Raw genomic sequence first — 19,416 nt, 5'->3', positions numbered from 1 at the left:
ACAGGTTCAAGGCCAGCATTGGCAATATAGCAATCCTCAGCCATATAGCAACTTAGTGAGACCCTGCTTCAAAAATCAAAATCAAAATAGGGCTATGAGTACAGCTCAGAGGTACATTGCCCCTGGATTCAATTTCCTAAACCACACAAATAAATAAACAAACAAACAAAAATAAATAAATAGCCATTTAACATCTGCTTTTAAAATACAAAACTGAAAAATATTGGAAAAAATACTAACTCTGGGCCAGTTACATGAAGAGTACTCCTTTTGGGGGAGAGGTGTGCTCTGAATTTAAAACCATTTTATTTTATTCCTTGTGGCCCTTTACAAAATGTGATGGATGCGGGCATAAAAAGATGTGACATTCTTTTTTTCCCTAACAATAAAACTTCTAAAAACGTGGGATTTTAAAGAATGAGACTTTGATAGCCTGAATAAGAAATGGGAGGCCCTTCTTTTCACTTTATATTTGTCTATTCATAAACTAGGTCCTCATTTTCTGCCTGAGCTAAAGGGAGATGAGCAGGTTCTGTCGTGACCCTAGCCTGGGGACGCTGGCATGAAGGGCGCCTGCCTGCGCTGACTGGGACAGTCCTGAGATGTCCTCCTTAGGATAAGACTTGCGAAAAAGTCTCATGCCAAGCCTCCCCTCCTGCTGAAGCTGTGTAAGAGCTACTAGTGCCCAGCGACTTCCTGGACCTAAATGGAGACTCCTTCTTGACCACGAAAGAACGGACTTGTCTTGATCATGAGGCTCCCTTGGGGGCCATCTTCAGCTGTCTATCAGCCTGATGCCATGAGCCATCTCTCCAGGCCTGACAGCCCTCTGGCTTCCCCCTGCACACAGTGCATGCAGGAGACTGCTGTGACCTCTGCGAGGAGGCTGCTGCCAGCCATGTTGGGCTGTCAGTCAGCCCTGGTGGTCTTAGTTGGGCATTCCTAGCCCAGTGGCTACCCGCACGTTCACAGAGAGGAAGGGGCTTGCGGAGGGCCGAGGGGTCAGAAGAAGAGACTTCCCCTTTAGATGCTAAATGGCCACAGACTCTTTTCCAGAAGGCAAGCTGGAGGGAAGCAGGGACACACCTAACTCGGCTTGACCACAAAGTGAACCATTTATTTCTCTGGCAGTTACTGTAATGACTGTAAAAGCTGTGTGACGGAAGGTGCTGCAGTGCTGATGCAGAGGGAAAGCTCCTTTCCCAAGCAATTTCTCACCTCACCTCACTTGGGTAAATTAGAGTCCCCGGAGGCGGAAGGGTCTGCTATGCATTAGAAAGTTGCTTTGTCTCTAACCCTCTATGACTCGAGGTCACGGTGATGGGAGTATTATTAGCTTGAGAGACTCTAAAACTATGGCTGACCCGGGCCTGGCCTCTAGGAGCTCTGCCCCGCCTGCCCGCTGTGGGCCCAGGATGTTCAGAGCTCCTGCGGGACCCAAGGCACTCCAAGGGACTGAGCACCCCTGCAGAAGAAAATGGACATGGTGACTGAGATTAAAGCCTGGCTCTACCTGGGGAAGCTGATCAGATTTTTTTTTTTCTAAGAGTGAGGGTCTTTAGAAGACTATTATCTGATAAGATTAGGAGCTCTGCTTCTTAAGAGTAGGACAAATACCAAGAACATTTAAAGGGGGGGGGTCTTTTTTTTTTTTTCTTTTTGGGCTGGGAATCGAACCCAGAGCAGTGACTTGCCAGGCAAGCGCTTTGCCACTGAGCTACATCCCAGCCCAATACCAAGAACATGTGAACTGCACAGCTGACAATAGGAGAATATGGTTGGCATGGTCTGAACGTCTGCTGCCCCCCAGATCCATGCATCGGAAACTTAATCCCCAATATGGCAGTGTTGGGAGATGGAGCCTTTGGGGAGCTATTTAAGTCATGAAGGCAGAGCCTTCAAGAACAGATCATGCTGCTTCCAAAAGGGTGTGCAGGAGGAGTAGCTGGCATCTCTTTTGCTCTCCTCTCCTGCCACAAGAGGAGGTAACGCTCCTCCCGTCTGGAGGACACAGGGATACCTGACATGCTGGTCAGGTTTGGACTTCCCAGCCACTGTGCCTGCTAGAAATAAAAGCCTATTATTTATAAACTACTCAGGCTGTGTTAGTCTGTAAGAGCAGCACAAACAGACTAAGGCAATGGCCTAAGCTTTTAATTTTATAAAGATTTTTTTTATGTCCATTATCTCTTCACGATCCTTTTAGCATCCCCATGATAACATGGGCAAATGAGGAAACTGAGAATCAGCGATGGCAAAGGACCCGTCCAGGGTGACCTGGGAAGACTCCGGAGCCGGGGCTCCTTCATGGCCATCACAAAGTCACCAGGAAGCCATCACTGGTTGATGCTCAGGAGCGTGAAGATGAACAGGACACCCAAACCAACCACGCGGAATGGGCCCACCGCAGTAGTAAATAGGCCTGGAAACTCACCCAAGGTGCGGGTATTCCTGCAAGTAGCACGCCTTTGTCCAGGGCGCACCTCCTGGCTACTCTAAGGGAGCTGCGCCCTGACAGTGGGCGTGTGGTGGCCGAGTTCCTTCTTTCTTTTCGGGCTCAAGCCGATTTCTGAGAATGGGAGACAATCCAGGGTGGTGGGGCTGGTGTGCAGCCCCCTCCTGCACTCACAGAGCAATCAGTTCACAAAGCAGATCAGCCATCGCTGACAGCAGCCATGGCCACAGGCTGGCTTCTGTTTATGACAGCAACTTGAGAAGCCCCTTCTCAGGGAGATACCCAGCATGAAGTATTTACAGAGGTTAAAAATAATAGACCCCCTTCAGAGAGGGCCTTACAGGAAATGAGTGGCCTGGGAGGTGTGAAAACTCCTGAAATACCTGGTTGTGGAAATAGGAGCCCAAACACTCATGCGTACTCTTGCCTCCCTGCTCATAAGAGAATTAGGAACTCAGGCTTAGCAGCTCGTGTCTATAGAGCTGATTTATAATGCGGATCTAGCAAAGTCAGTCAAATTTAAATATACCTCCGTGGAATATGCTAAATGTGAATAAATTTAACCATTAAAAAAACAAACAAACAAACCAGTAGACTGTACTCTGACATTGGTAGAATTCAAGAAAATGAGGGTGCTCGCCCACTGGCAATGTGATCCAAGACTCCTGGCGTGTATTTTAGACTGGGCCTGTCTTCTTTCTCAAGGGGTGTTTTGCTTGAAAACCCACACCCTCCTTCTGGAAAGTTCTAAGTGGCAAAGCCTTGAGGAGAAGCTCGTCGGTCTCTCCCCAGCCTCGGTTTGACCAGGGGCTGTCTCAGGATACAGAGACAAACCTAGAGCAGACGGCGGTCCTCAGAGGGCGATGAAACCTACGCTGACACACATTAAGATGGCGGGGCGAGAGAGAGAGGCGGGGGAGGAGGAAGCCAGTAGGAAGCTGCAGGACATGGGCGGGCAGCACGGCTCTGAAGCCAGGAGAGTCACGCTCCCTTTCTGCCACTGCAGGAAACTGGATCTGTCTGTTGCCTCCTCTGAGGTCAGCCCGGCGCTGGCCATGAGCCGGGAGCCAGGATTCCCCCTGAGGAGGGCCCGCTCTTCCCAACACTGACACCAGGGTCACAGTCACTGCCCTTCAACAAGCCCTCTACAGACAGCCTGAGGCGGGGCAAGGGTTGCAGCATCTAGAAGTCTTTGCTCATTTCCTTAAAGACTAGGGAAGCCATCTTTGATGCTTCCAAAGCCACTCCCCAGACAAGCGGCTGGGCTGTCCTGACCCACCCGGGCCATCTGTCCACCCTGCCGACACCTCACTGGCTCCAAGGGCACCTCTGCCTCTGCCTGGCCAGGTGTGCATGGCAGGGAGGGGTTCAGGTTGCACTGAGCGGCCAGTCAGGAAGATCCTTAGCAGCACCTGGAGGGGCCAATTTGAAAAGCTACATACAGCTGCCCCGAACATTAGGACATGTTTTTCTAATAACACCAAGACTGGTCCCAAATTTGATTAACTCTATATGTACTACAGGGTTTAAATATATAAATGTCTGGCCTTCAGAATATCAAGCGAAAGATGCTCATCTTTTTATAGAATTCCAAGATTTTTCTTTTGGGAGCTTAAATATACATTTTATATTTATTCTTTGAATTCAGCCTATTTATTCTTTGAATTATATTTATTTATAATTATATTATTTATTTATAATTTATTTATAATTATAATTATATTATTTACTTATAATTATATTTATTTATAATTTATTTATTCTTTGAATTATATTTATTCTTTGAATTCAGCTTAGAGCGCTTTTTAGCTGACCTGCTCTGGGTTGAGTAGACCTCTGCGCCCCCCAAATCAATCAATCAATCAATCAATCTCTCTCACTCACTCTCTTTCGCTCTCATTACTGAGGATTGAATCCAGGGGTCTTCTACCTCTGAACTACACCCCCAGCCCTATTTTATTTTGAAACACGATCTAGCTCCTGTCTCAGCAACCAAATACTGGGATTACAAGCGTGTGCTGCCATGCCCAGTCAAATCTCTCTTTTGAGTACTACTATGATCCTTCCTACATTGGTTCTAATGACATGGGCTGAAGGGGAGGAAGTAGGTCTGACTCATTCTGAATTTCAATAATCCAGCACAACAATGAGTAAACAGCTAAGGATTGATCATATGTTTCTTGAATGAATAAATGAAGTCATTCTTTAAAGAGGTTCAATTCTAGGGGTCATTAACAATCAAGTAACATTTCACCCCATAAATAATAATTCCTGAGATTTGTAAAACAGACTGTCAAATTCTGAGCTATGACTTGGAAAAGAAAATAAGCATGGTGTCTATTTTTCTAAACCAGGATAATGCAATTAATAATTAATCTCTTCTTAATGGCTGGGAAGAATTTCATGATTGTTGGGACCTGCTGATGGTGTTATAATGAAACATCGATTTGGTCTAACTGGGAGCGTTTCCAGGGCAACGGCAACTCTCAATCATGTCAAATTACAGCTGTTATCTGCCTGGGTGTCAGCTTTCCCCAGGAAGCTAATTGAAATTGAAAAAGTATATCTTTAGGTCAAGGTTTGACTTTTTTTTTTTTTTTTTTTTGGTGGTGATACTGGGGTTCCTGGAAGCCCTTCTACCTCTGGGCCACACTCCCAGACCTATTTTATACTTTTTTTAATTTTTGGAAACAGGGTCTCTTAAGCCAGCGTGGCTGGCTTTGAACCTGGCGATCCTCCTGTCCCCACCTCCCAAGTGCGGGGATTACAAGCGTGCGCCACCACGCCCGGCTGAGGTTTGACTTTTTTTTTTAATTCATCTTGTTTATCAGATAAAAGAGACAGACAGACAGACAGGCACAGACAGAGATGGAGAGAGCCAAAAAACTACACAATCTGTCTATATTCTGGGGAAAAGCCAGGGCTCATGCTGTGCATTCTGGAGATTCAGTCTTCAAAACTCAGAGCTGGGCATGGTGGTGGAAACCTGTAATCTCAGAACTTGGGAGACTGAGATAGAGGATCACGGGTTTCGGGACAGCCTCCCCAGTAGTGTGACTCTCAGCAACCTCGTGAAATGGCATCTCAAAATGACAAATGCAGTTCTGGAGGTGTTGCTCAGAGGTAGAATGCTCCTGGGTTTAACCCCCAGTGCCCCACACAGGCACACAAAACCCAGAATGCCTTTGCGAGCCCCGTGACACACGCCGGGGGAGTGGTCTGGGACGGACACCTGCGGTTCATCCGGGGTGTGCAGGAGTAAAACGTGGCAAAGTAGGAAGGCGGCGGCACGGGCGGCACGAAGTCATCGGGGTCTGGGATGCGACTGTGGTCTTCCACTTCTTCCGTAGACATCTGGGCTTCATCCTGATCAAAACCACTCAGGTTAGCACCTTCGCCAGGGAGAAAAGATAAGGGTCACACAAAGGGCCTGGGCCTGGCGGGGTGACCGGCGGCTGGCCCTGTGCCGCCTGGCGTGGACTTACGACGCAGGACCTTCGGGTGGCAAATATCTGGAGGTAGCGCAGGGCAGCAGCCACCAAGCAGACAGTCGTGGTCAGAGCATTCAAGGCACACAAAGCGAAGAGAACTTTCTGGAACACACAAACCATGATACCACTGAGTGCAGGTGACCAGAGGGTAGTGTTCAAGTATGCTTAAATAATAATAACACCGTCCCCACTCGGCATGGTGGCATATGCCTATAATCCCAGTATTTGGGGAGACTGAGATAGGAGGAGCACAGGTTGGAGACCAGCCTCAGCAATTTAACAAGACTTTGTTTCAAAAAGTAAAATAAAATAAAATAAAATAGGGTTAGGGGGTGTAACTCAGAGGTAGGATGCCCCTGAGTTCAATCCACAGCACCATACACAAAAATAATAGCAATAATAATAAAAACAACAACAGGAACATTGTCCCAGTGGGACAAATTTCATAAAAAGATGTGATGAACAACAAAGGTTTGAGAAGGCATCTGGTTCATGGGGAGTAGCAAAATAAGTGCTGGCTTGCACAAGAGCGTGTACTGTTAGCCCGGCATGGTGGCGCACACTTGTAATCCTAGCATTAGGAAGGCAGAGACAGGAGGATCATGGTTCGTGATCAGCCTCAGCTACTGAGGCCCTTTGCAACTCAGTGAGACTCTGTTTCAAAATAAAGAATAAAAAATAGGACTGGTGTAACTCGAAAGTAGAATGCCCCTGGGTTCCATTCCCAGTACCGCCAAAAAAAAAAAAGAGTGTGTACTGTTAAGCTGGGTATGGTGGTACAGGCTTGTGATCCCAGTACTTGGGAGAAGACAGGAGGACTGGGGGGTTCAGGGGCAGCCTCAGCAAGTATGAGACTTTCATCTACCAAGTGAGACTCTGTTTCAAAACAAATATAAAATATGCTGTGAGTGTAGCTCAGAGAACCCCTGGACTCAATCCCCAGTACTACAAAAAAAAAAAAAGTGTGCATTACTTCTGAATTTTAGAAACTTAAAAACTTTCTGTCTCAGAAAGATCTGGTATTACAATACTGCTGGCCCTCCATATCTTTGGGTTCTACAGATCCAATCGACTGAGGATGGAAAATATTTTTTTTAAAAAACCTGCACTGAACATGTACAGACTTCTAGTCACTAGTCTGTAAATAACACAACAAACAATATAACAATGCCACATAAAGTCACTTACATAACACATTGTATTAGATATTATAAGTAATCTACAAATGACTTAAAGTATGCAAGAGGATTGCGTAGGCTCTATGCAAATACTCTGAATGCCATTTTAGAAAAGGCACTTGGGCATCACCAATTTTAGTATCCTTTGAAATCCTGAGGATTTCTCCCCCATGGATACCAAATCCTTCATGGATACCAAAGGAAAATCACATTTTTTTTTTTTTTTTGCAAGCATCATAACACTAGAAACACTCCTTTCAGGAGAGCAGGAAAGTTCTCTCCTGACACTGATGTTGCCAGGGACAGCTGAGAGCCCCCCAGGATGGTGAGCTGCTTAATTTGTGGCCAGTAATTCTATTTCAGAAGCAGTTGGCAACGATGTCCCAAGTACCCCAGGAGGACGCAGCCGGAGCTGGGCTGGCCAGCGTGCTAACAGGGCTTCTCCTCCAAACACCCATCTGAGAATAGCAGCAAAGGCGATTCCAAGTGTTTCTGATGCTGCAGTCCTGGCTCCAGAACAGGGCTTCCCCCAAGCTAACTCCTGGCTGGGAAAGTTTGGGGATGACTCAGCTACCAAATATGCAGAAGCCAAAGAAAGCAGGCCCTTTTTACATCCTGCAGCACCCAGGGCTGGCAGCTTTGAATGCTTCTCTCTCTTTGCCTAGAGAGTCCTCCCCACCAACAAAAACAAAACAAAAAACAGACCTAAAGAAAGCTACTAGTGGTGAATCAGCCAAAAGCTGATACTTCAGGTCAACCAACTGATTCTGTCACTCACAGGGCTAATGTGCTTTAAGTCAGGACACAATCCACTTCCCTAATAAGGGTTGATTTTGTATTTATTTTCAACTGAAGTCACTGTTGTTGTTGATTTATTTTGCTTATTAGCATTAATACCTGTTAAACAAGCAATCCAGTACATGGATTTCAGCCTGTATTTTCTGGCCAATCCCTCTTCTTAGTTTGTGTGTCACAGAATGGAAGTACCCAGCAAACCCATTCAAGTCACACTAACAAATGAGCATCAGTACAGTGACACGTGAACATGCGATGTAAAGGCTTTGCAAAGAGCGGTCATATATGTGTGCGCGTACATGTGTATGGATGAATGCACAGGCATATGCAGAGAGCTAGGCCCCTTTCCATTTCTCACTTGCTTGCAATTCTTGACCACAGAGAAAGCTGTCCATACATAATTTAAGACACATAACGATCTGTGGTTCCTTCTGCACACACTTCTGCCTCTGGGTCACTAACAAAGGGGTCACTCATATGAGCTCTCAGCAGCTTCAGTATTTGAGGGCAGTGAGTGACAGGAATATTTCAAGTAACTCTGCTGTCTTTGGGGGCTGAGTGGTGTGTTTCTTGGTGGGGGCTGGACTCTGTGCAACGTACCTTAAGCAAAAGGTGAACAGCACTGCAAGGCTGCACAGGAAAGAGTTTCAAGGCATTTTCTTTGTCTGTGCATTTGGCAGGTTGGAATTCTTCACAACAGAAGCAAATCTTGCCTTCACCTAAGTCCACCTTAAGAGGAGAAAGGAAGAACAATAATTTTAAAATGTCCTCGCTACACCACAGGACACCAGCACTACAAAATGAGGTGTGTCAGGTCTCCATGCCAGGCCGTGCCTATATTAGTCAGAGTAAGCTAGGGTATGCTGCAGTAATAATCAAAGTCAAAATTTCAGTGTCTTAACAAAAAGGGTTATTTCTTATACATGCTACAAGTCCATAGAAGCTCAGCAGGGGGCTCTGCTTAAAGATTCACACTGAAGTATCATCCACCAACCCAACGGCTTTGCAGGATCAACATGCTGGAGAGACTGTGAGCACATGATAAATGACATAATGGCACTTAAAGCAAGATCAGGATAATTTCTAGAGACTTCCCTAAGGGGTAGGATGGGTGTGGGCTCTGTGGTTGGCACCTGTGGCTGGCATATCCAATTATGGCTAGAGGATGAGCAGCTTGGTTTCTGGAGCTGGGGATGTTGTTCTGAGGTCTGAGACTTTCCTCAGACTTAGGCCTGACTGAGCAAGGTAAATCTGTGACTCTCCAGACACATTTTGAGTGAATTGGTTTTAGCTTTCACAAAATGCTAATGTTGATACTGTTTACATCTGGTTGTTTTTCATTTTAAAATTACAGCTTTAGTACATTAAGCCAATTTCATAATACTGTATTAACTTCATATTCCATAAATCACACATGTCAGACTGCATTATTATGAATGCACAAAACTCAAATTTACTACTCAGGCTCTCCAAACACAGGTATTCATAGTTGGCTCCAGCAAGCCCTGTGCCGCCATATAGGGTTAAGGAATTACACGTTCCAATGCCAGGCACAGAGCATGCTGTACGCTCGCTTGTGCGCGCTCGCTCACTCTCTCTCTTTCTCTCTCTGCAGTTGTTCTCCATAAAAATTGAAACAATATATTCCCAGCCATTTTCATAGTTGTATTTACTAGCAAAAACCCTAAGACTGCAAACACCACCTGCATTTTGGGTCCAATTGAATTTGAATACAGATAAACTATAGACAATTTTTTAAAAAGTAAGTATGCCCCCAAGCATTGTATGAGGCATGTTTATACTACAAAAAAATTGTTAACAGTTTAAAATCTAAGTTTAATTGGGCATCCCTATATTTTTTTTCTTGTCAAATTTGGCAACCCTACTTCAAAGCTTCCCTTTGTGAATAACACTCATCAATTTTGCTCATAATTGCATTACCAAAGCAAACCACACAGTCCCATCTAACTCCAAGAAGGTGGGGGAGTCCAATCTACCAGGTAAGTGTAACAGGCGCATGGTATGTTGGTGAGCAGTAGCTCCAGACCATGAAGACGTGGAGAACTCTTAGTTCACATCTTCCATAAAGTCATAGAGTCTTGTTTCATTTGAAGTAGTAATTGATGCTTAACCTCAGACTTTTTTTTTTGGTGGGTCTGGGGATGAAACCCACAGGTATTCTACCTCCGAGCTACACCCCCTGCCCTATTTTATATTCTTTAGTTTGAAACCGGGTCTCACTGAGTTGCAGAGGACCTCACTAAGTAGCTGAGGCTGTCTGCGAACCACGATCTTCCAATCTCAGCCTCCTGAATGCTGGGATTACAAGCGTGCGCCACCACACCCGGTTAACCTCAGACATTTTTAGTGAGATGCTTGGCAAACTCTTGGTCACATTTTGAGTCTTTCTTGAGTCATGCTGTGAAAATATGCAACACCTGATTTTGGCAAACAAAACCCATAATCTGAGAGCAGAGGTCTGTTGTTACTTGTTGAAGTTGCTTCTCAGTTTTGCCTAAAAGAAAAGGCTACACTTCTTTCATTAATTATGAAATTAATTATGTACCTCTGACTTCACTAACTACAAAATTCTTTAGGAATACTTGAGAATGAATGACTGAACATTCACATTATTTTAGTTGCTAAACAGAGAGGGTGAATGCCTTCTTTTCTTATTGAAATAAGATTCTTAACCTTTAGTTATAGTAAAAAAAAAAAAAAACTCATGTGTTTGATGAAAGTAAAAAAAACTTGATTCCTTACCATGAGAGTTGATGAGAAAGTTTAGAAGAAATAGTCTACTATTGGATTATATAATATTTGGGAGTAGAACTATAGGCTTCTTTTTCTTTTGAGGCATAATTGATATATACACACAAAATAATTATATATGTGTAGTTGGGCAGAGTGGTACATGCCTGCAATCACACTACTTGGGAGGCTGAGACAGTAGGATCATAGGCTTGAGGCCAGCCTTGGCAACTTAACAAGACCCTATTTCAAAATAAAATTTAAATTAAACTAAAATAGGGCTAAGGGTGAAACTCTGGGGTAGAATACCCCTGGATTCAATCTTCAGTTCAAAAAAAATTATATATACAAATCCTAAGGAATTTTGAGAAACCCTTATCAATATACAAGATATTACTGTCTCTAGAGGAAGTTCCCTCCTGCCTGTTCTCCATCAATTTTTGCCCTCACCCTCGATAAGCAACTGCTGGTCTGGTTTTGCCTGTACAAATTATGTTTTCTTCTTTCTTCTGGAGAGCCACAGATTCTATAACATTTTTTACTCTTTGTCCTGAAATCACACTGAAAGGGATGTCTGATCACTCTATCAGATCTTGATATAAATCCTGTCTCTGGCAAAAGAAATGATAAGTAGAGCTATCTTGATGGGCCCCATAATCTCTATCCATCCATCCCTCATGGTCTCCATCTTTTCCTGGTTTGTCTACAAAAAATGGTTACCTTAATGATGGCCCCAAACCAAGACCCATGACCCCACACAAAAGCACAAGGCTGTCTCTATTAGAATCTTTCCACCATTATCTCACATTTTTAAAGAGACATACCACTGCAAAGCAAAGACTGCTGTGAGAGGTGAGCCTGCGTCTAGAAGGAACCCTTCTCTCCTCCCAGGCATCCCTGCTTCTCTTTGCCCCTCCCTCTCCCATAATCAATACAATCCTTCCCACCAAGCTAAAACCTGCAGGTGGCTATGACTCTCAAAGGGCTTCCTCCATTGAAGTCTCTAGCCTCATGATTCCTAGATTAATACTGACTTTGGTACTAAAAGCTCAGGAGTCATAAAGATGACCACCCAGCCTCCATTCTGCTATCCCCTGGGACCAAATTTACTTTCTCCAACAGGACTCCTCCACTGGGCCTCTATTTCTCAACTTCTCATCCTTGGTGCAAGCCTCCAGACCCTATTTCAAAATAAAAATTAAGAAGGGCTGGGTGTAGCTCAGAGGTAGAGTGCCCCTGGGTTCAATCCCCAGTACCCACCTCCAAAGAAAGATCAAAGGGTAGGTGTTTAATCATTTAGGACTTAGAGACTTGTTCAGGTGTTTGAGAACCGATTAGAAAGACTGAAAATAGGTAAGAATGGGTCTTTTGAAATACTGAGCCGAGATGGGTTCAAAAAGTATGCAAAGTATAACCAGGTAAAAGCATTCAATGAGGAGGCGTGAGGGACCCACAGCACAGCGGCCTGGAAGCATTTCACATGGAGTGTCGGGCTACCTTGGATCAAGTGGGTACCTCATTGCTATTCGCGATCATTTGTATAATTATTTAATTTTCAGATAGTCTAGTTTAACAGGATTGGCCTTCACTCCTCAGGAAAGGTTTGCTGTCCATACTGGCTCATCCCAAAGACCCACGGGAGGTCAGGTGTTACATGAACACTGCAGCAGCTGCACAGGCCACCCAGGCCTGCTTTCTCCCTTACCTGAACAGCTTGCATCACGAAGGAGCCACAGGGCAGGGGAAGGGAGACCTTGGTAACTAGCACTATGGATTTTCCTCAAAAAATTAAAAAGAGGCTGGGTGTGGTTGGGTATGCTTGTAATCCCAGTGCTTGGGAGGCTGAGACAGGAGGATCGCAGGTTCACGGCCGGCCTCAGCTACTTAGTGGGGCTCTCGACAATTTAGTGAGACCCTGTTTCAGAATAAAGAATAAAAAAATAGGGCTGGGGATGTAACTCAGAGGTAGAATACCCCTGGGTTCGATCCCCTGTACCACACAAAAAAAAGAAAAAAATTAAAAAGAATTGCCATATGATCTGGCAACCCCACTTGTTGGTATAGACTCAAAAGAACTAACACCAGGACCTCACAAAAATATTTGCGCACCTATGTTCACTGCAGGATCATTCACAATAACCAAGAAGTAGAATCAACCTAAATGTTTATCAGTGGATTGAGGAATAAAACGTGTCATGTACATCCAAAAGAATATGATTCAGTCTTACAGGAAATTCTAGCTGAATGTGGTGGCATATGCCTGTCGTCCCAGCACTTGGGAGGCTGAGACAAGAGGATTGCAGGTTCAAAGCCAGTCAAGCAACTTAGCAAGAACATGTTTCAAAATAAAAAAATAAAATAAAATAGGGCTGAGGGTGTAGCTTAGAGGTAGAATTCCCCGGATTCAATTCCCAGTACAAGGAAGGAAGGAAGGAAGGAAGGAAGGAAGGAAGGAAGGAAGGAAGGAAGGAAGGAAAGAAGGAAGGAAGGATCCAACACATGCTACAATTTTGCTGAACTATATCCTTCTGTACGTTAATATTTTTACTTCCAGCCTATGTCTTTTCTTTTGCCCTCTCTCATTTTCTGTGTGGCTAATTACTGGAAAACCCTGTCCAAAATTTTTCTCTGGAGACTGCCTTCATGTAAAGGGGTACATTTGGGGTTACTGGAAGCTCCCAAAATAAAAGAGAACTAGATACTGTCCACCAGGAGAAAGGGATGGATAAATCCTTAAAAATATCCAGGTAGAATATTCTGAAAGATTATTTTCTCTGTGTATTAAGAACTATTTCCTGAAGGAGACAGTCTTTTAAGGGAGTTTTAGGAGACTAATAACGATCAGACAGACAGAGAAATGTGGAGAAAAGGAGTCTGTGGGGGTGAGATACCATTGTTAGAAATCAGAAAACAGGGAAGGATCCAGGGAAATGACATGTGGTTTGCCTGAATTCAGGGAGTACACGCCGCTCCAGGGTGAGGGCGGGATGAGAACAGTTCACAAAGGGCCTTAAACTGTATGCGCTTCCATAACTTAAGGTTACTAAGCAACGGAATGACAAAAATTTACAAACCTGTGAAGAACTGTAAGCAAGAGCAACATGTTCAGCTGAGTCCCTCAGGAGTTTGCTGTTGGGGAGGGTCTCCATTGCACTGCAAGGGCTCCTCAGCAGCTGATCTAGAAATGTGCCTGCCTTTTCGGCTTTCATCCTGCTGATTCCATAGGATCAGACCACCCCGTAACTGAGTTCCAATTGGACAAGATTTACAGCTTCTAAAGAGCCCGCTCCTTTGGTTCTGTGTCCCAGTGAGACATTTGTTCCTGAGAAGTTCTTGTAAGAAGTTCAGAGATAGCCAGCCATAGTGGCATATGCTTTGTAATCCCGGTACTTAGGAGGCTAAGACTGGAGGTTATCACAGGTTAGAAGCCACCTCAGCAACTTAGTGAGACCCTCAGCAACCTACAAAGACCTTGTTTCAAAACAAAAACAAAAACCAAAAAAAAATAGCCAGGCGTAGCAGCGCACGCTTGCAATCCCAGCATTCGGGAGGTGGAGACTGGAAGATCATGGTTCGGTTCCTGGACAGCCTCAGCTACTTAGTGAGGCCCTTCAAAACTCAGTGAGAACCTGTTTCAAAAATAAAAGGACTAAAAAATAGGGCTGGGGGTGTAGCTCGGAGGTAAATTGCCCCTGGGTTCCATCCTCAGTAACACACACACACACACACACACACACACACACACACACAGAGCTCAGAGGTAAAATGCCCTTGGGTTCAATCCCCAGCACCACAAACACACACCAAAAATAGAAATAAAAAATTGCCAATGATTCTACTCCCGGGTAATACACCCAAAAGAACTGAGAGCAGGCTATGGAAGGGATTTCTGTCTACCCATGTCATAGCAGCGTTATACACAATAGACAAAAGGTGGAAACAGCCCAAGGGCCCATTCTCGGATGAATGGATAAACAAAATGTGTCATGCGTCCATACAATGGTGTATTATTCATCTTTAAAAAGGAAAGGAATTCTGACACATACTTCAGCATGGATACACCTTGAGGACATTAAACGAAGTGAAAGCGCTCGCACACAGAGACACACACTGGATGGCTCTGTTTACGAGGTACTTATGAGTGTCTGAAGTCATAAAATGGAGAGTAGAGGGTGGGGCTTAGAGTGGGGGAGACGATGGTGGGAGCTGTTTCAGTGCAGCAAGATAAAGTGTTCTAGGCACTGACTGCACAACAGTGTTGACGTACAGCACACTGCCAGTGTGTGCACTTGGAAATGGGTAAGGTGGCCAATTTCATATTACATGTATTTTACCAAAAAAAGTTTAGTGATACTGGTGTTTGAACCCAAGGGCATTCTGCCTCCAAGCTATACTACCAGCCCTGTTTTATTCTTTATTTTGAAATAGGATCTCACTAAGTTGCTGAAGGCCTTGCTAACGTGCCGAGCCTGGCTGCAAACCTGCAATCCTCCTGTCTAAGCTTCCCAAGTACTGTGATTACAGGCTTACGCCACCATGCCTGGCTCACCAATTTTTTTTTAAGTTAGAAATGTGATGAGTACCCAACCTCTTATCCACAATTCTGAAACCCAAAAGGACTCTGAAAACCTTGTCTTGATTATAGACCACTGTCCCAGACACCACAGCACGCTACATAATAAATGGTCTATGTACCACATTTCTTTTCCCAAATTGGACAGTCTCCAAATGCTGACACATACCTGGCCTCCCAGGCTTTCAGAGAAAGTCTGCTGGCCTGTATTCTGGTAAGATCCATTTCCCCCCTTAAATGAGGGCAGACAAATTAATGGTGGGGAGGTGATCCATCCATTCCTTAACGAATGAGGCATTAGCCCCCATGGTTCTGGGGTTATGGTCACTGCTTTGGCAAAGACTACTAGCAACTAAGTAAAATCGCTAGCAGGAAACGTTCTGTCTTGTCTTCCCGCTTCTTTACCAACTTCAGGACAACTGCCAGGTGCTGCGTGCTGCAAGTTCCACCAGGGAAGCAGACAGGCCAAGGTCTGCCCAGGCATGCCATGATGGTGGGGACCGCTTACCAGATCACACCTGGGCACGCTGGACACAAACTGCGCACCCTGGCAGCCCAGGATGAATCCCGCAAGGTTTAGGAGAACACAGACCACGGAGAGCAGCACGAAGAGGTTGACCTGAAATGGCAAGCGCATGGTAGTTAGAGAAGGGCCACAGCTAAAGACGGAGATGCCGACTCAGAACTGAGAAGTGAGCATCTCTTCCAAGGGAAACTTATTAGAAAGTCAAAACCATTTGTGCCAATCTCAATATCACGTATGGGGAAGGGGAGGGAGTACGGAGAGAACGAAGGAGAAAGCTCACCGAGTGCCATATGCATGCGTGTCCCTATCACTCTGAACTACATTATGATGTGAGACAACCATGCACCAATAAAATATATCTATAAAAAGGCCAAAACCATGCTTTTGCAAACTTGTTCACATTTTTTAGAAGTATGTGTGTGTGTGTGTGTGTGTGTGTGTGTGTGTGTGTGTGTGTGTTACTGGACTCTGACCCCAGGGGCATTCTAAGCTACACCCCCCAGCCCTATTTTATCTTTTATTTTGGAACAAGGTCTAAGTTGTGAAGGGCCTAAGTAGCTGAGGCTGGCCACAAATTTGTGATCCTCCTATTTCAACCTCCCAAGTACTGGGATTACAAGCACATGCCACTACGAAGTTTTAAAACTGTGCTAAGGAATGCCACTGACTCGAGTCTTCTCAATAATGTCACATCCTGGTTTTGTTTGTTTTTTCCTCCCTCCTTATATTTTTCTCCTTTACCTTTTACCCACATGTTACACAAAGCACTATCTGTTTTCTTCTTAAGCCATCTTGATTTTTGTTTTGTTTTTAGTTTTGCCAGATCAGTAACAGCACATAGATAAATGAAGAACTAGCATGTTAGAGGAAATTAAAGGAACTCAGAGTCCCTCATAGTCAGAGGTCACAATGTGCAGAGGAAAATAAAACATGAGGTCTTTTTACAATCTCTAACAGGTTGGGTACCAAAGAAAGACACAACTGTCTTTTATGTGCTTTTTTTCCAAAGTTAAAAGTAATATTACTCCAGCCGGGCATGGTGGCGCACGCTTGTAATCCCCGCACTTGGGAGGCTGAGACAGGAGCATTGCACTGGTTCAAAGCCAGCCTCAGCTACTTAGTGAGGCTTTCAGCAACTTAGCGAGACCCTGTTTCCAAATAAAATTTAAAAAAGGTCTGGGAGTATAGCCTGGAGGTAGAAAGCCTCTGGGTTCCACCCCTAGTACCACCAAAAAAAAAAAAAAGTAATATTACTCCAAATAGTTAAGAATTGATAGAGGTCAACCAAGAAGCAGTTATGTACTTGGTGAAAGTTAGAGACCACACAGGTCTTCCCACTTGAGCACTATGCTTATTATGAAAATCAAACATTATCATAAATACAAAAACCAATGTAAAGGTTAGAGCAGTAACTGTTGCTGTGGAAAACCGAGCATCAGTTTGGGGAGCTGATCTATCAGAGCTGGGCAGGAAATGAGTTCAAATAGACTCTAATACAGGGCAGTTGTCCCTCACTGTTGTGGTTATTCCAAGTCAGGTTGAAAGTGTCTCCTTGAACAGATTGTTTGAGTCAATATTTAATATCCCATGAGACTATTCTTCCCAATGGGGATACCTTCTTCCTCTGAAAGAAGAGTCTGCCTTCTCTCCCTTTATTGCTAATTTGTAACAAGCTGGCATCAGATCTCTGGGAAACTGTTGGCAGGGCTGCTGCTGTTACCATTTCCCAGGCTGGATTTCTTGGTGTCTAAAGGATTTAACTTGAGCAGCAAACAGCAATGTGTCCCCCCTTGCCTTGCATCATTCATGACTGTGCCAGAGCTTTCTGGAGAAGACAAATGCATAATTAGCAAAGGACACAGCATGCTCTTCCCACGTGGGCCTCTGCACACTGCCAGTTGCTATTCAGAGACCCAATGCATCTGGAACCCTCAACAGCACAACTGGCATTCCTACAGGAAAATCTTGCACTTTGCTTTGAAGATCTTCCTTTAGTGCAGTATGAAATGCCTTAACATGACAGTGTGGCTGTGGTCCTCAAACTGACCCCCACGCACTCATTTTCATAACTAAGAATTAACATCATCACATATGAAATGGGTGAGGGTCTAATACTCCCAACACTGGACCCCAAATCTCATCATGAAAATCTTAAATACATCAAAGGGCACAATTAATAATAAAAAAACAATGAGAATGACTCCATCCAATACACAGACTTGGAGAAAACATTTTCATATTCAATATATATATATATATATATATATATATATATATATATATATATATATTCAGTATATATATATTCAGTATATATATATTCAGTATATATATATTCAATATATATAAAGATATAGATATAGATATTGACCAAAGAAGCTGTATCCAAGTAATACAGATAATTTCTCCCCTCAGTAATAAAATGATAAGCAATCCTATTTAAAATGTGAGGCAAAAGACTTGGAAAGATATTGTAGGGAGGAAAAAGATACAGGAATGGCCAATAGGTACATGAAAGTATGCTCAACATTATAAGTCATGAATGTAAATTAAAACCACAGTGAGATAGGACTTTACACCAACTACAATGCTTAAAATTTAAAGGTTGACAATGGCAAGTGTTGGTAAGGAACGGAGAGTACTGCTTGTGTGAGTAGAAAATGGTACAACCACTGTCGAGAACTGTCCATTTCTTAAAAATTAAATATAAATCTCCTATGCAGGAGTATTCCAAATCATTTATCAAGATACTTCACCTTCAATTCCCTATTCCTGAAATGTAGATTTTCTTCCAAAGAGTATGGTCTGTAAAGGGAAGGGAAATGACTTTCCAGTGGAGAAACCCAACAAGCATGATATCAACCAGTAGACCAAGGTTGACCTCAGTGATGTCAGGTTAATTGCATGTGTGCTTGATGAAATGTAATAAAAAGGAGACATTACCCTTGGGTCTCCCTCCCCCAGATGCCTCATAATCTCAGTCTAGTCATAGAAAAGATGTCAGACAATCCCAACTGAGCAACATCCTACACAACACCCAATGAGCATGCCTCAGAACTGTCAGGGTCATCAGAAGCAAGGAGGTCTGCCAAGCTACCAGAGCCAAGAGGAGCGGAAGCGGCCATGACAACCAAGAGTAATGGGGGAATCCGGGGAAATCAGAAAAGCAGAGTCTTTGGTTGACAGTCACATACCATACTGGTTCAGAAACTGTGATGAACATCACACACTATGAAAAGTAAGATTCAATAATAGAACACATTTGGCATAGAGTATATAAGATATATATGTACCAGCTTTGGAAATTTTTTGATGTTGTTGTTCAGACATTCTCCCTACAAACTACAACCCCCCTCCCTGGCCCTATTTTTTATTCTTTATTTTGAAACAGGATCTCACTAAGTTGTGGGGGATTTCACTAAATATCTGAGGCTGGCCACAAACCTGCCATCCTTCTGTCTCAGCCTCCCAAGTACCGGGATTTTAAGCATGTAACACCATGCCCAGCTCTAGCTTTGGGATTTTAAAAATGTAAACTATTCTAGCTGGGCATGGTAGTGCATACCTGTAATCTCAGTACTTGGGAGGCTAAGACAGAAGGATCACAGGTTTGAGACCAGCAGGCAATAACTTAGTGAGATCCGATT

The 19,416-nt window shown here is 44.0% G+C and overlaps 1 protein-coding gene across 1 annotated transcript in view; it reads right to left on the bottom strand.

Annotated features, from left to right (window-relative positions):
- The window catches only part of ENTREP1 (endosomal transmembrane epsin interactor 1), a gene marked incomplete at both ends in the record, with an annotated part of 69,315 nt that overhangs the window by 10,582 nt on the left and 39,317 nt on the right, over positions 1 to 19,416 (bottom strand). The window contains 4 exons of the mRNA XM_080709336.1: positions 5,688 to 5,821; positions 5,941 to 6,048; positions 8,520 to 8,648; positions 15,752 to 15,862. Coding sequence (XP_080565462.1) covers positions 5,688 to 5,821; positions 5,941 to 6,048; positions 8,520 to 8,648; positions 15,752 to 15,862 — 482 coding nt within the window. The remainder of the gene's footprint in view (positions 1 to 5,687; positions 5,822 to 5,940; positions 6,049 to 8,519; positions 8,649 to 15,751; positions 15,863 to 19,416) is intronic.

This window comes from Muscardinus avellanarius (genome assembly GCF_963383645.1).
Source record: "Muscardinus avellanarius genome assembly, chromosome: 13".
Taxonomy (NCBI): Eukaryota; Metazoa; Chordata; class Mammalia; order Rodentia; family Gliridae; genus Muscardinus; species Muscardinus avellanarius.
The sequence above is the reverse complement of the archived record's forward strand: the minus strand, read 5'-3'. Positions and strand labels throughout refer to the sequence as shown.